The sequence below is a fragment of the Ixodes scapularis genome, unplaced genomic scaffold, assembly GCF_016920785.2.
Source record: "Ixodes scapularis isolate PalLabHiFi unplaced genomic scaffold, ASM1692078v2 PGA_scaffold6__148_contigs__length_123643588, whole genome shotgun sequence".
Classification (NCBI taxonomy): domain Eukaryota; kingdom Metazoa; phylum Arthropoda; class Arachnida; order Ixodida; family Ixodidae; genus Ixodes; species Ixodes scapularis.
In genome coordinates, this window is record NW_024609881.1 from 49,045,748 (window position 1) to 49,061,783 (window position 16,036).

Consider the following 16,036-nt stretch of genomic DNA (forward strand, 5'->3'; position numbering starts at 1 on the left):
GAAAAACAAGAATAAATAGATGGTATTTAAGTTGCGCCTTTACTTTGTATGGTCAGCGCGGCGAAACAGCATTGAGAAGCCTGAATATGTCCATTGTGATCGCAATATATGCACAAACGGAAACCAGTTTCAACATTGTCGTCAACGTATCGGAGGAGAAATCTAAAGCCCGCGACAAATTCTCCCCGTTAAAAGGGGTGGGACACAAAAATTAAACGGGTAGATTATTCTTCACGTGGAATCTTCGTAAGGTACTTAGTGTATACATCAAGATTCACAATTGTTAGAACTCTAGTAATTGCGATAATCAATTCAATAATGTTGATTATTTTCATCTGGCGACCAGGCAATACTGCCCAAGTTAGTCACATCATGCTACCCATAAACCACGTGATCGTGAGTGTACACCTGAACGCCCTCACATTCTACGGACCCCCATGCTGGCCCAAGTTTGCCTTCTCATGGTACGACTGCTCCTAGATCTCACACTTCTCGGCTACCACAACACTATAATGTTGGCTCACCCCATGCTCCCTTGATCTTCCAACCAGCACGCACGTACGGGGTCGTCACTGATAACGGCGAGTTTCTTTTTGGTATGCTCTCGTCGTCGCTGGAGCTGGTCGCCAGCGGGTCGAAGTCAAAATGACCAGCTTCGTAAATCTCTTGATGACAATCACTCTCATCGCTTTCGCGACCAGTTTCGAAGACACGGACGAAGCGAGTGACGCCGTACACGTCGTCTGTAAACCGCGTGCTCGAAACGCGGACTGTGAACGAGGACACTGAAACGAGAGACATCGAGAGAGTCTTGTTTTGGAGTGCATAAAAGGGGACACCATGTATTTGGTGAATTGCGTCACATATTCACCAATCTTGGCGGCCTTCCCGAATGGGGTGCCTCCGGGGGTCCTGCAAAAAAAATCGATTTATCCACAAAACTATCGCCTTAGTTACAAAACAAATTTAGCGAAAGTAGAGAAGCATAGTGTAGGTCCTAACTGTCTCGTTATTTTATATATTTTATTGGCGTGTCCTAACCCTTTTAAGGTCCATACGTGAACCAAACAAAACACAAATTAAGAGTACAATTGTATAAGGCGCACCGACTGAAACCTTGTCGAAAAACCGCGACTTATACACCGGAAAGTATAATATAACATATATAGTATAACTTCCAATTCATGACGCTCAGTTGTGTCCTTCGTCTGAACTCCCCTAGTAACGGCCTCTTCTTTCTAGTGCTCTTGCGTTCTTTCTGGTACCTCTATCAAAAGGGCAGCAAGCCCTCCCTGAATGTCCAAGGGTTGTTTGACTGGTTGAACTTCACTTTACGCCACCTCTGCCTAAATTTATATAAAACCACTTATAGCAATAAAGGTTTTCACAAGAGCCAGGTGGCATAACAACTATTTAAATTTAATATTTAATATGGAATGAATATTTTCACGTGTCATTCACGTTGTGTTCTCGATTGGAAGGATGTACCGGATGCTTCTATTTTTTTGTAATATTCCGCACAATTGTTTTAAGTAAACATTCAATCGCAATGCTTTGTTGCATTTTTATTTACAGATTATTGCTTTACTAATTATTTCCTTGCATTACCTTTTTTTTCTTTCTCCGATGTTGTTTTGTTAAGCAGTGTAAACAAGGAGCAGGGCCTCATCAGGCAGAGCAAATCTGCCGTTTGCCTCGTTACCCTAAATTTTGTGGCTGAATAAAAAAATAAAATAAAAAAATAAACAACATACATGGCTTGCACGTGATGTCACCGAAAAATACCAGTGGTGATTCCTGCTCATGATGTTCGCTGAGCAGCAAGGCCCTTCAGAATGCCCGCTGTTGTGGGGGTCAGCGCGAGCCATGTGTCGACTATACTCTCTTTACAAACAAGTTCGCGTTTACCCAAACCAGGTGTGGCACTGCTCGTGCGCACCAATTGTATTCGATTGAGGTTAAACGTCCGCGCATGCGCCGGTACCGACAGCAGCACTACCGGAGCAGATTGACATCACAATCGCTCCTTGGCGTGTGGACTGGGACGTAAATATAGACCTTTTCATTTTAGTAGTTGCCTCTCCGGCGGATAGAGGGCACTGATGCAGTAGGCGCCATTAGGTTGCTTCAATTTCGTTGGTTTCGGTTTTAACGTGAACGCGGCTATGTTGCTGTTTTACGTTCTTTTTGGGTAATTTTGTTACACAATTATTTTCCTTGTAGCACGAAACCAATAAAACAGAGGTATTGAGCCACTTTGAGGACGACGAGGTGTATTTGAGCCTAGATCGCGGGCTTTCTCTTTACCAACTCTTTTGGTGTATCTGATTATGGTCGGTTGCGAAACGCCTGACTGATGTACAGGGAAGATTACCATCGTCTACGGCCGTGCGCGATGACCACCAGTTTCCAGAAAAACAAACAAGTGAAGAGACTAACACGTGAATACAAAGAAGCATATCGACAGTTTGATTAGATATCTGCTGAATCAGCCAGAACAGATGAACTCGCGAGTTTACTACTCACTGTTTAGTTTTTGTGGCCACCCAACTTTTAGTGAACTTTTCAAACTAAAAACGTATCGTGTAATGGGGTGAGCAGGAATTTTTTTTATATTATCAACCCTGCTAAAAAAGTACTCATAAGCAGCATTTCGCGATATTGATCCTTGGAAATAAATTGTTTTTATATGAACATTTGCTTACTCAAGATATAAGTGACAGACTCGATCGTCAAATTAAGTCTGACATTTGTCTTCCGTAAAATTGGCCAAATAAAATTAAAGGCTGCAGGAGAAGGTGATGATGATGTAAACTTTTATTTAAATATGGAAATATCCGAAGATGGGTAAGGCCCTTAGTCCAGGGCTCCAGTGCTGGCCGCTGCTGACTTGGCCCGCTCAACCAGACTACACTCATCAGGAGGAGAAACACCTCGGAAAGTTTGGCTGAATTCAAGCGCTAGGCAACACTTCACAGACCTGTGTGAACAAATATTTCTTTGTTTGAACAGATTCCCTTTGTAAAGTTCGGTGTTACCAGCCACCACAAGTAAAGCTCTATTCGCCATCGACAATCCTGGACTCAAGTAATTGTTATGCAAACGGCTTCTTTTCTTTTCTTTTTTTTTTTTCGTTAAATATTGCGGACTTTAGATACTGGCAAAAATTAAAACAGCGTACGCAGAAAAAAAGGTGTCGTCCTTATTGCGCATATCCCGAATCCAAACCGCGTTTTGGATTAGCAAATAGAAACGATGTTATTTTTTTTTTTTTGCACGCTATTCCAAAACTCGCTATTGTTGTCGGGACAGTTTCTTGCGCGGTAAGTCCCAACTGGTTATCCAAATATAATCAATAAATCACTGTCGAAATGGGAGCGAGCACGGTATACATTTTCTTAAACTTGATAAGTAAACCGACCAACCGAACAACTACGTCGCAAAAAAAAAATAAGATTGAGAACCTCATACACCTATGTAGGTGTACTATTATGAACAAACAAATCGCCTGATGTTGACGTAGCAGTACTTCGAGCCCCAGATAAAATGCAAGTTAAACGTTTGTTGTCTATCTCCTCCGCGAGTGTGCTCAGATAATCAAAAGAAACATATTTCGATATATTATAAATACAAAGAACGATACTTTCAGGAAATGCAGATAGTCTCCGTGCGCTGACTATTCTTGACGCCTTCCGATCCTAAATGCACGATATAAATATGCGCGCTTCTTTTTGAGAATGTTCCACCACTTTTAGTAAACAAACCTCAGTTGTCATAAGGACCTTTGAACCCGTGATGTCTTGGTCGTCGAGTAGACGAATCGGGCTACAGTTTCCGAAGTAAGGCAAGAAAGCGCGGTGAAACGCGACGAAAAGCACGAATACAACGCATCCGCCAAGGCGCGGAGGGGAGAACGGAGCAGCAACTTGAAGCAACCTAATGGCTGCCGCGTCACGTGATTCCAAGATGGCAGCGCCCATGCGGAGGAGGATGAAAAGGTCTATACACTTTGGACTCGTTTCAGATGGCGCCATATCACGCTGCTTTGGCCAGAGGGTCCGAAAGAGACGATCTCGCTTTCTTGATGGAGGCAAGACACACGGGCGTGGAGTTCCTGATGGAGAATGGCACCGACCCGCCCCAGACCTTCAGGGCTCACAAAACGCTTCTTGCCATGCGGAACGAGGTCTTCGAAGCCATGTTTTACGGAACTCAGTCTGAAAAGCTCCAGTATAGCATCAGCAACCTACGGGCAGATGGATTCTTTACTCTCCTAAGGTAAGAACAATATCATATTAAGAGTGAAACAATATTGCCTTAGGCCACGCCAACAGTGCTACAACGACTCAGTTTGGAATCTTCGAGGAGTGGCTCCAACACGTACTTCAGAACCGAACTATATTAGAATGCCTGAACGTTGCTCGTTGGCTGCGCCTTTCTAGAGTGGCGACAGCCTTTGGATGGACAAGTGCCACCTTTTCCTGACTGCAGCCTCACTTTTGCCTCATGTCTCCTGACTGGCACCTACCAGAAACGCACACTTGACAGGATGCCATGACCTTGCGGGTTCTTACAGTTACGCAGCGCCATTTCACAAATGGTGATGCTCAATAACTGCGTAAACAACTCAAACAGCTGCATATAAAGGAGGGCAAGATGGCGGCTCCGCTAGCAGAGGACAGAGTTGTCCCTAATCTGGGTTGGCTGCCAGCCCAGAAACATTGAGGCAAGCCTAGACTAACTGCATAGGATCTGCTTGCAGAGCCACAGTGTCGCGTTCCTTTTCCTTTCGTCGCCAATTCCGAATTGGCAAAGAGGCGGCCACGTCCGCCGAGCTGTATCCAACCTACATGCGGGAATGCGAGCTTTCAGGCGCCCAGTTCCGGGCGGAGCATTTTTCTTGCTTTGTGTTCGCGAAATATACATTCTACACTAAAATCGAACGAACTGGAAGGTTCCTTGACCATTGAACAGTATGTGTAGCCACTGGGTACAGTAATTTCGTTGCTTTATAACGTCCACGATGTTTCAAAGCAGAACTTCTGGAGTCTGGGAGGCAGACAACGCGGCAGACGATCGCGTTGCTTGCGTCTGCTGCTCTCGCGAATTGATATGCAACCGGCACATCCGGGCGCCTCGGACGAGAAAACAGCGCGCAGCTATAGCTTGCAAAACGGAGACGTTTTCGTCAGCTACTGCGTTCTAGAGAAGCCATAAAGGAAAATAAGAGACAAATGACGGGACGGCCAAGCACGCGTGGCGTATCGCCGCACTATACCTTCTCTGCTGCGCACGCCGCCTGACAGCCACACCATCAGCGGCCCAGGGCTCCCGCAGAAGCTGCGGTCACTTCCCGCAGTGCGGCTTGGATCCGACATGGCCGTCCTGGTAACGCCATTGCGATATTGTTCTCCGCATGCGGAACATACACAGTCATACCTCGGCAAACTTCACTTATGAGTGCACTCACTCTCCCTAATTACCCTCACCGATCAGGCGTGAGGTGAGGGTGAGTGAGTTTGTGAGCCTCAAAAAGCCTCGAGATTAAGGTTGAGTGAGTGGCGTGAGGTCGGTGAGTTCATGGGTTAGGTGAGGTCGTGAGCTTGGTGAGGGCGTGAGTTAATGCGTTCAGTGAGTTTAGTTAGTTCGGTGACGGGCGTGAGTCCATGAGGTCGGTGAATTCACGAGTTTCATGAGACATCACTCCCCTGGGGGTATATAGGTTCGATTAGGGTTTAAGGGTTGACTTCGAGGAATGGCGGCTCATCTGACTTCTCCGTACATCTCTGGAGAAGTTGAGTCGACGCTCGCTTCACAATGGTGCTGTTAGTTCGTACGGCTCAGTACGACTGGCGCCTGAGTACAGCAAGACGGCAGCAACCATGGCGGGGTTGCAAAATCCACGCAAGCCGCGTACAACACGAGCGCCAGCACCGCGACAACCCTGAGGGCGAGAACTATAGTTCTGAGCGAGTGAGGTCCGCCAGTGAGTGAGTTCATGAGTTCGATGAGGGGCGTGAGTGTGCGAGTTGGGTGAGTTCATAAGTTTGGTGAGGGGCGTGACTTTGCAAGTGCGGTAAGTTCATGAATTCATGAGTGGGGACTTGAAGGTTAGTGCGGCCGTAAGGGGGAAAGCGAGTGAGTTTCAACCTTCTATTTTGATTTGGCCGTGAGTGAGTTCAACCAAAAATGTCGACCTCTGCAAACAGGTTTTTCAGGCACTCTAAACCTTGCCCGCCACCTCTCGGCCGAGGAGTGAACTAGTTCGGTTGGATGAGAACTGGTGCGGGGACCTAACTAATGATGATGATGATGTTTGTAGCTGTCCCGTTTAGATCGAGGGTCACGTACTAAGCGTGTCCAAGCCATTGGGCGTACTTAAGTAACCCTTAGTGTCTACATTATTCTTTCTCCTTCCACCAACTTTGCCAGTCGTTGTTTGGTTTTACCGACTAGCCGTCTTTCCGTGGTGCCTGCTCTGAGGTCGGCCAATCCTTGAAACCTCAGCAATTCTGTTAGTGATGATGCTGGTGCAGCCTGTGAATCTGAAGTGGACATAGCTCTATGCAGGAAATTCGCCGGTGGCGCCGCCTGCATTCGACCACCCTACCTGGCCGCTCGGTCTGCTTGTTGGTCATCCACCTCCAATTTCAGTGTCAGGACCTAACAGCGAAGGACCAAGTGATCTATGATTTCGGCTTCCTGGTCGCAGACCCTACACTGTACGGTCACTATCGTCGGGTCGAACCGCCGCCGATACAATAGCGTCCTCAGCGCTCCTGCTCGAGCTTCAAAGAAGAGGCAACTTCCCAGACTGTTTTTGTAGAAGTCCTCGGCTCAAATATTATGCTTGTGGGTCCTGTATACTTCTATCGTCAACTTCTTGCTTGCCACTTCCATCCGGTGTGCCGGCTGCTCTTCTTTTATCCGTCGTCGTTCCTCTTTGGCCCATTTGCCTTCAGACACTTTTTGAACCAGGGTGGTGAAAAAAAAAATCTTCTTACGAAGTTGGCACACGCACTTCATCCACCGAGTCTGGAAGCACCTGAGACTTCTATAGCCGAGTAGCCGTCTGGCCCATCGACTTTTCTTCATCTGTTTAAGCCTTCCTCGATAAAACTGCTTGCTCGATACCTCCTTTGCCTCGAATGTCGACCATCCAACATCTCCCTGGATTACCCCGACCGCCAACTTTCTGTGGGAGCTGAGCGCCTGGCAACCGGCATCCCTCTGCATGCGTCCTAACCAGGCTCGTGTGTCGGTTGAGACACAACTGATGTCATTGGCGAACGTATTGCAGACACCAGCACAGCTACCCATAGCTCATTTACCATGAGGTATCTATCTCTGTTCCACATTATTCGCCGACGTAAGTTTTTTTGTCCTCTCCGTGCTGCCTACCGAATATGTGCTTCATATTTGTCGCAGTAGTTGGTTCCGTTTGTCAATGTCACTCCAATATATCTATACTGATCACTCACCTTAGCGGCTTCCTGGTGTAGCTTCAACACATTGTTCCCGGTGTGGTCCCCAGAAAACTACGCTACTGCTGATTTCAAAACATTGAATTTAATGCCCACCACCGCCACTTCCTTCTCATAAATATCTGTCAAGTTCTGTAACGTGTCCATGTCCCTCGCCATGAGGACTAGGTCTTCAGCATATGCGAGGCCGGGCGAGGTCCATTCTGTCGCACAACCATCCTCTACGCGTGGAAGTGAAAAGTCAAGACCCGAAGAAACCCGGTGACAGTTGTTACACTGAGGGAACGGTAGTCATGAAACCGCTTTTTGCTGCCTCCACGTCCCTTCACCAGGGCAAATCTAATGCGCAGCCAATTGTATGGAATGGGGCTTTCCTCATGATGTCCTTGAAGATGCTGGCCGGCTGTGTTTTAGTGTCTTCGCCCATGCTCTTCATCAAGTCCTCAGGTATGCCGTTTTTTCCCCGTGGTGTGCTTCGCGGTATATGCGCGATGGCAGTTGTACCGCTAAATCTTCACAACCTCTCTCTTCGCCACTGTTTATTGCACTGTGAATTATGGCACTTCACTCTTGGCAAGGTCAGCGTTCGTCATTGATGGGACACGTGGCATCGCTGTCCCTGAAGTATGAGCGTCTTTCGACTCGAAACACTTTGCCAGATTCTTTTTTTTTTCATATTTAAGTGAAGTTTTAAAAAGGAGCTTTTGAAAACTTATCTTCAGTTAATAAATTTCCAAGTCTTATTGCGCAGGCATTTTGGCTGCAACAGCCATGAAGACCTGCGTTTTCCTTGCTCGTTCCCTTGGCAACTGTACTTGCTCTAGACGGCAGTACGAGCTGTAACATATGAGGATAGAGCTCCGCTATGTACTTTTATAGGTACCTCCACGCGTGTCCAGAGAATGGCGGTGACCTGCCATAAAAAACGCTCACACCCCCGCCTGGACAACAGTCGCATCACTAGCAAACCGCCCCTGGAAGGTATTCTTAAGCAGTGCATACAGCGTTTAACTGGAACTTAAATCCGCGGTCGCACTGCTTATAGATCAGACAGAAGACATGGTGTTTCGCTGCAGACATGACAGGATTATCAGTGGACATGCCTCCTTAAACACGTTCGAAGCATGTTTGCTTAATGTTTGTGTACAGACAGTTTTTTTTTTTTTTTTATCTGGCAGCAGCGTCCAACACGGAAGAAACATGCTTCAGCCAGTGCATGCATGACTGTCGATGTGCAGTGTTACTACGTCTTTACCCCTGTAGTCTCCGAGCAAGGAGCTTGCGTTTTTGGACCCCTATATATCTACACTATGCGTCTCAAGGTGAAATATATTAGAGCAACGCCGGCTTTTCATCGGTATTTGCGGCGAGAAGTTCGGGTATCGCCGCGCCTGGTGGACTTTGTTCACAAACCAAAGTAAGGATACCTCGGTGAATCCCGGAGTAAAGCACATCGGAGAAAAGCGCCGTTTGGATGGTTTTGAAGGTGTGTCGCACGCCAGGGTGTATGTTCCTATAGAGTAGCGTTTTACTTTACTATGACGACTTTGATTCTAACCCATCAAACTCGTTTCGAGCCCGCGAGTGCCGCATTTGCGGGCCCGAAACGAGTTTGATTTCTTACGTTTGAAGCAACGGGAGAGTGAGGAAATACGAAAGTTGACACCAAAAGAAGAGAATGAAAACGTCTCAAGCAGAGCTAAAATTTATTGCGGACAGAACCCTTTATGTAAGATTTGAACAGAAAAGAAGCTTCCCCTCTTACACCACACTCTTAGAAAAAAGGGTATCATAGTCCTCCATAAGGCGAGGAACGGTTTTGTAACCTATGTTCCTTTAGAAAGAGAGAAACTTCCATCCCTGAAGCGGAGGAGCAAAGGTCTTCCTTCACCTTCGTCTCATTATGACGGCCCCGAATCGAGAAAATCGAGCTCAATAAGGCTTAACAAGGACGCTACGTCTCTTGTACGGGACGAGAGGAGCAGCAAAAAAACGCGTAACACGAGCTTTCCGCTAACTGTATTTATTTCCGGAGCCAGGTTCCCCCCGCAGGTAAAGAAACTTGCGTTTCAAAAGCAGTTACTCAGTCTTCTCGTCGTCAGCACTGCGATGTTAAACGGAGACAACCGATACCCAGTTACTTCCCGTATTTTACGTCTTACCTCTGCTATTCCTCGAGTCACAATTCCTTCGTCAACCCCACATCACGGAGGAATGGCAAAGCAATCCGCGAAACCAAAAGCCGCTCTCAAAAGAACAAGCTCGAAGCCGCTGTTTATCGCGTAGCGTGAAAGAATGTTAAATCGCTTGCCGCCAGACTGCAGGGTGAAGCAGAGTAATTGCAAGTAGCTAGGCTAGGTAGCGCTAGGTACCGCCCAAGTCATGTTCTACAAAAAGTATTTTTGTTCCTCGGGTCACCACTACGCGTCGGGTTCTGCGACATGTGCTATACACACATGTAGACATATCACGCATGTGTGTCTACACATCACGCATATGTTAAAAAAGGAACGGGTATTTCACAGGTCATTAGGGAGTTTTAGAATAGCTCACGCTAAAGCTTTGCGCACGCAAAGAATAGCGTCGTCGCCACTGCGCATGCTCCGAAAGCAAACCAGGTTTTGCGCTTTGCGTGCGGAATTTTAGCGTGCGCTATTTCTCGGAAATAGCCTGCGTACGCAAAGAGCCTTTGCGCGCTTTGCGCTTCTCCAAGGAGGATTCATGACGAGAAGTTGGCTAAAGCCAAGACGAGCGGAGTTAAGCAAAAATGGCGGCTTCCAGGATTATGTCGGCGGCTGCTTTGGCGGCGTCGTGAGTGCAACATCGGCGGCATCCTCGCGACTGCGATTTTCAATACGAGACAAAATTGTACTCGGTTCAGCAACGATCACCGGCAACATGATGCTTGCCACGCGCGAACACTTCTTGGCGAAGGTACGATGTGCGAAGGTCAGTACACAAGACCTCTCTTGCCAAGGCGACGCAAGCGGGCACGACCGGTCAACCGCTCGCGTCGCATTCTCGTGTTTAAACAGATCTAAAATGGTACTTTGGACCAAAAAACTTGTTTCTTTCTAAAGTTACAGCATTTCGTGTGTGAAATAAAAGTTGGGACTGTATCTTGACGGCGTCGCAAGCGCGAGATCCTTGGGCTTTTGCGTCGCGACGCGACGCAGAAACGCTATTCTAAAACTCTCTTGCGTCGCGGGCGCTAATACAAGCGCTATATTTAGCGCTAGCGTGCGCTAGAATTGCGTACGTTATTCTAAAACTCCCTATTAGCGTCAGGGATCCGTTCTAAGCGGTATTTGCGCAAAATACGAAAATCGTTGCATCGCCCCTGTAAACCTTTGCTTTTTACCTTTGCTCCGCTATAGACCCTTTCAGAAATTCAGTGCCATCTGGTGGTTCGTAAAGCAGTTTAGGTTTTGCCCTATCAATGGCGGAAATGAACTTGTATCGGCACCGTCACTTTCGCAAGTCGACGGCACGCGAGGAATTGTTCAGTGTGAGTTCTTTCTCGATCACTTTCAGGTCGATGGTGACCAAGAACGTGCATTCAGAACAAAGCTCCAACCCACTGAGATGCCTCGAGAAAATTCTATACACCAAAGTGCTTTAAAGCCGATTGTGTGCCGCCCACAGATTGACTGAATCTGAGCTATTAGAAATAAACGCTTACGTAGCTCTTGTGTTCCAGCCCTACTTCGCTTCGTACTGACCCCCGAACGTACAGGCCTCGCAATATCCGCTTAGGAGCATCTTCAACGTCTTCCTTTATCAGTCACTAGAAGGCCGCCATTCGTATGGCACAGATGCCGTTCCGCAGATGATGATAGTGATCAAAGTGGCCAGACTGAACTTCGGGAAGGGTCTATTGGCGACGTGCGCGATCGAAAGCGTCGCGGTGGTTGGCCTTCCACGATTGGCCGAATGCTGACTATGACGTCAGCAAAGGAGTTCTCATGGACGTAAATAAGAGGAACGTGAGGACTTCAATTTTGACGGTGTTGACAGTGTTGGTTCAAGAACGCTATGATTTCAAGCTTCAGCTAATTACAAACACCATCGAACTTGTTGTTCGCAAGGTAATGACGTCACGAAAGGTAACCATACGAGGGCGCCATGGAAACATCTCGCCGCTAATAGGCCAAAGTCTCCCAATATACGGCTCTGCAACGCCGGTAAAAGGAACACGATGGCGCGCGCTCGGTCGATTTCGATCCTCTGAGCGCTGATGAACATGGCGCCGCCTAAAGGCTGAACTCCATGGGACCAATATGCTGCGAATAAACGACGAATTTTTCCCGGCGGCTTTTGCTCTGCGCGTGGAATGAACACAGTGGCTGCTACGTCGCGCGCAAAGCGAGCGTGCCGTCGGGCGGCATTCGACAGTTATTCGTCACATAATTCGTTCCATGGAGTTCAGCCTTAAAGCATATACATCGTCGGCGGCCGCAGAACTTTCCGGAACACTCCGCGGCGTTCAGTTGGATATTCATGCTTACGCATCCACAACTCATAAAAAGTGCTTAAATGTCCTTTTCTCATTTTTTTCTTTTTTTTTTTTTGCGGAAACGGTTGTCCAAAATTGATGTTTAAAGGCTGGCTCAAACAGCACCTCTTTCTTAAGTTACGTTAATGTTGGCGAAACATTCGTGTCTTGGATGTCGCGCGCAAGGCAATCTCTTTAATCTGGTAGACTCAAAAAATATATATGGTGTGTGTATGTTTATACAGCCTGAAGTTAGTCTGCGTTAGTGAGCGTGTGGTGTCTCAGCTGTAGATGAGCAATTTCGCCAGTGGGGTACAACCGCTGACTTGGGGTCTTTAGCGTGCATCACGCAGTAGTAATACACGACTGCACTCCGGCACGATGTTCATCCAGATCAAAACGGGCAAGGTGAAGGATTGAACCAAGGTTCCCTGGGTTATGCAGCGTGGCAGCCACACTTGATATGAAACACAGATGTCCCGGTGACTTGTGGCGTAAGCATGCCGTTAGCTCTCATAAGACAACGTAACGTAAGAAAAAGAGGTCTGTGTGAATCAGCCCGAACGTAAGCACCAACAATAAGGAGTATTCACTGGGCGCCACATTTGTGGGTGCTGTCTAAAGCGCATGCTCAGAACGAGCCCACGTTAATAGGCTGCTAAGACCGGCAATCTTGAGGGTGCGGAATGCACGTGACAAAGAACTGTGGAAGCTCGCCATCAGCACGCGCTCAGCAGTTGCGCACACAGCTATGGCCGCCGGTGAATACTTCCTATACAATCACTTACCACCGCATGCGATTGGCATTCAACGTTCCATTGGTTCCGCTGCGTCTGCCCATAGGGGGCGCTGATATCGTAATGAATGCTACCGAGTGGACGGCACCAAAATGGTGCCTAGCATTTTAGAAAGCCTGCAAACTCATTTTGATATAGTAACGTTGAAAGTAACTGAAAATATTTGTTTTCGAAGGCTGCATTTGCTAGGAGTTTGTCAACTGATTGATCTAAAAACGTTGTCAGGAACAGCAGTAGATGTGCCGTCAATTCGTTCTCTTAAATTTCTTCGTAAGAAAAAATAGTGTTTGTGCATGATAGAGTAAAAGTCACTATAAGAAAGTATGTCGCTTCCTTCAATGGCTTTGTTTGTAAGCAATCTCTAGTGCTTCGGAAAAGGATTCCAAATAAAATATTGAAACGTCGTTATAAGAATTAGTCCTAGATAATTTCGCTTCAATTACGTGGGTCACTTTGCTTTCTCTCCAGGTACCTCTACACCGAGGTCGCCAGCTTAATCAACATTCCGCAAGCGCTGCACACACGAACGGCTGCTGAAACGTTCCGGGTGTCGAGGCTCGTGGAAGTCTGCGACGCGTTCCTCGCAACGTCAATGCAGCCAGCCGACGTCTGCTACGTCTTGGATTACACGACAGCAAAGCGAAGCACCAAGACCTTGGACGGTCTCATCGACAAGCATCTGAAAGAGAACGCTGGGCAGGTTATAAAGTGCAAGGAGTTCATCGCGGCATCGCAGGAAACCGTACTGAGAATACTGAAGAACCCCTGCGTGAGGATCAGAGAATACGACATCATCGAGGCTGTTTACTCTTGGGCGACGGTGCACTGCGCCCAAGCGAGCGACGAGACTCCCATCAACGCACTGCGAAGGACCATGAGGCCGTTCCTGCCGGAGCTTCGGTTGCTCTCATTGACTCCTCTGGAATTCGTGGAGGGCCCGTCTTGCTGGCAGATCCTGACCAAGCGCGACACCCTGGATGTTCTCAGCAACATCATTAAACCTGGATCGGAAAGGTTGCCCGAAGACATTTGCGCGAACAGAGAACAGCGAACGAACTCTCACAGCTCCTCTGCACAGCCGGCCATAGAAGCGCCGCGCGTCTTCAATTTCGGCGGATCTCCATGTTTTTAATGACTGCTTTTAGAGGCGCATGGCGTGGCGAGTCCAGATATTTTTCTTATCGCCGACAATGAGATTTCGTCGTTAGTCGATAAGAACGCCGATGAACCGACCACGAAGCACATTAAGAAGGCCACAGCCCGCTCTTTATAAAGTTTCCACTGAATAGCACCGTTTCTTCGAATGTATTTCTTCATGAACGGTATTCTTCATTGAAGGTCTTGCACCGGTCATACAAACACCGTCTCCATACGTGTTCGAAGTATACGTGTGTGTGAAACAAGCGTGCTTGGAACGCGCGTGAGGCGTTCCCTTAAATAATTCTGTCGCACATGTCAACAGTGAACGTCCTGCCTTTTGTAGGGTGTACGAGGTCTGTGGTTGTGGCTGAAAGCCGCACTCACATTGCTATAATGCGCAGATTTGTGCCTGTTTCAAGTGATACTGTATTCCAATTACGTTTGGAAGTAATTTTTGTGTCCTGGAAATACATATGATCGTGAATATTGGCTACTGTACCTTAATTACATTTTCCGGTATCTCGTACTCCATGTTTCAAATAAATTTTCGATCTTAAAAAAAAATTGTCTCGGGTCTCAATTCTCACACCCTTAGCGAAGAGTTGAACTGATCGCAAACTTGATGCGGGAGCGACCGAACGAAGAACAGCAAACGAGCCAGGACCTAATATGCAGACTCAAAATGCTAACAAAACTACCAATGAAAATATATAAAAATTGACGTAAAAAAACTACACTTTTTTTTCTTCTTTTTTTTAGGTTTGACTCTGCTACGGTAAGAACCGCGATGGCCCGAATTTTTCATAAACATAGGGATTGCAACGACACTGGAAACAAGATACGAGCAGGATGAGCTTTCAAATAATAATTATTTTATTTTAGTAGGGTACGTTGTTGGGCTAGTTGGTTCATCTTTGTTAAACATATAAAATTGCGCAAAAAAGACAAGGAGAAGAAGGTAACACGAGAGGCGGTCGCTCAAGAGCTATTGGAAACATTCTTTATAAAAAAAAATGGGACGGCATGTGTCAGTGATAATTCTATTGTACTTCATTGTAATGAGTTTCAGTTTTTGAATGATCATGCACAAAATTAGTCAACTTTTAAGTGGTGCTGCTTTGCCTGTCGTGTATATGTATATATACTTGCTTTTTCTGAGTAAAAACTACCTAGATTAAAGTTAGCGCTCGTCCTGTATACTTCTTGTCCTTGTCTTTTTTTGCGCTATTTTATATGTTTAAAAAATAATTTTATTGTAGAGTTGTTGTACATATGTGTTTACGGGCCCGTCAAAGCCTATGGTGGCTTGTGAGATGGAGCTCTGCAAGTCGCCAAATGCAAGCAGCACAAAAGATTTGGAAGTATAATCAACAAGAAGTACTATACCCAGACAAACTCAACTGCTCTCAAGACTGATTCAAATCCTGCCTACCCCCCCCCCCCCCTCCCCAAAAAAAATAATAATAATAATAATAAAAACTTTTATCCTGCGTTAGACATATATGCGTGGAGGAATTTTTTCACTTCCGTCTGGGAATCCAGAGAAAATACGCGATTGGATAGCTGATTGAAGGTGTCGGGAATGTAGTAGCCTCGCGTTTTCATTCCGTACGTCTTGAAACAACGTGGTTTCTCAAATTTGATCGACTGCCTAAGAATACGATATGGTACATGTGGAATCTTGTAGTTGTTCGTCCAAAATACCGAAGAATTACTGTTTCTTGGTACAACGAACAAACATTTTGCATCTCTAGATCGGTGAAAAGATTCGTTCTGTTTAAGTAACTTGAAGTGTACGCCACATTTTTTTAAAACACTTTTCAAAACACTGTTTACCTTCTTCTGCCAGAGCCTTGCGCTGTGCGCGAACACTGTCACACGGTACCTCAGCACACCGTACCCCAAAGCATAAACGCGGATTTCTCTAACATGGAAAGGAACAGAACTTTTAATATTGTATAACAGTCAAGCCACATTCCGCAAGACACGACACATGCAGGCTAACTGCTTGTTCGAGGACATGTCGCATTCAAACGTAACACCCATGTACTTCGTGCTGCCTACCCATTGAACAGGAACACCACCTTCCAGGCACGCTATTCCACCCACGTAAATAGAAT

The 16,036-nt window shown here is 46.6% G+C and overlaps 1 protein-coding gene across 1 annotated transcript in view; it reads left to right on the forward strand.

Annotated features, from left to right (window-relative positions):
- Window positions 1-14,480, forward strand: part of LOC115327461 (BTB/POZ domain-containing protein 9-like) — a 44,120-nt gene extending 29,640 nt beyond the window's left edge. The window contains exons 3-4 of the mRNA XM_040206390.3: window positions 4,025-4,278; window positions 13,245-14,480. Of these exons, the coding sequence (XP_040062324.3) occupies window positions 4,025-4,278; window positions 13,245-13,908 (918 nt within the window). The 3' untranslated portion in view covers window positions 13,909-14,480. The remainder of the gene's footprint in view (window positions 1-4,024; window positions 4,279-13,244) is intronic.
- Window positions 14,481-16,036: the final 1,556 nt, after the last annotated feature.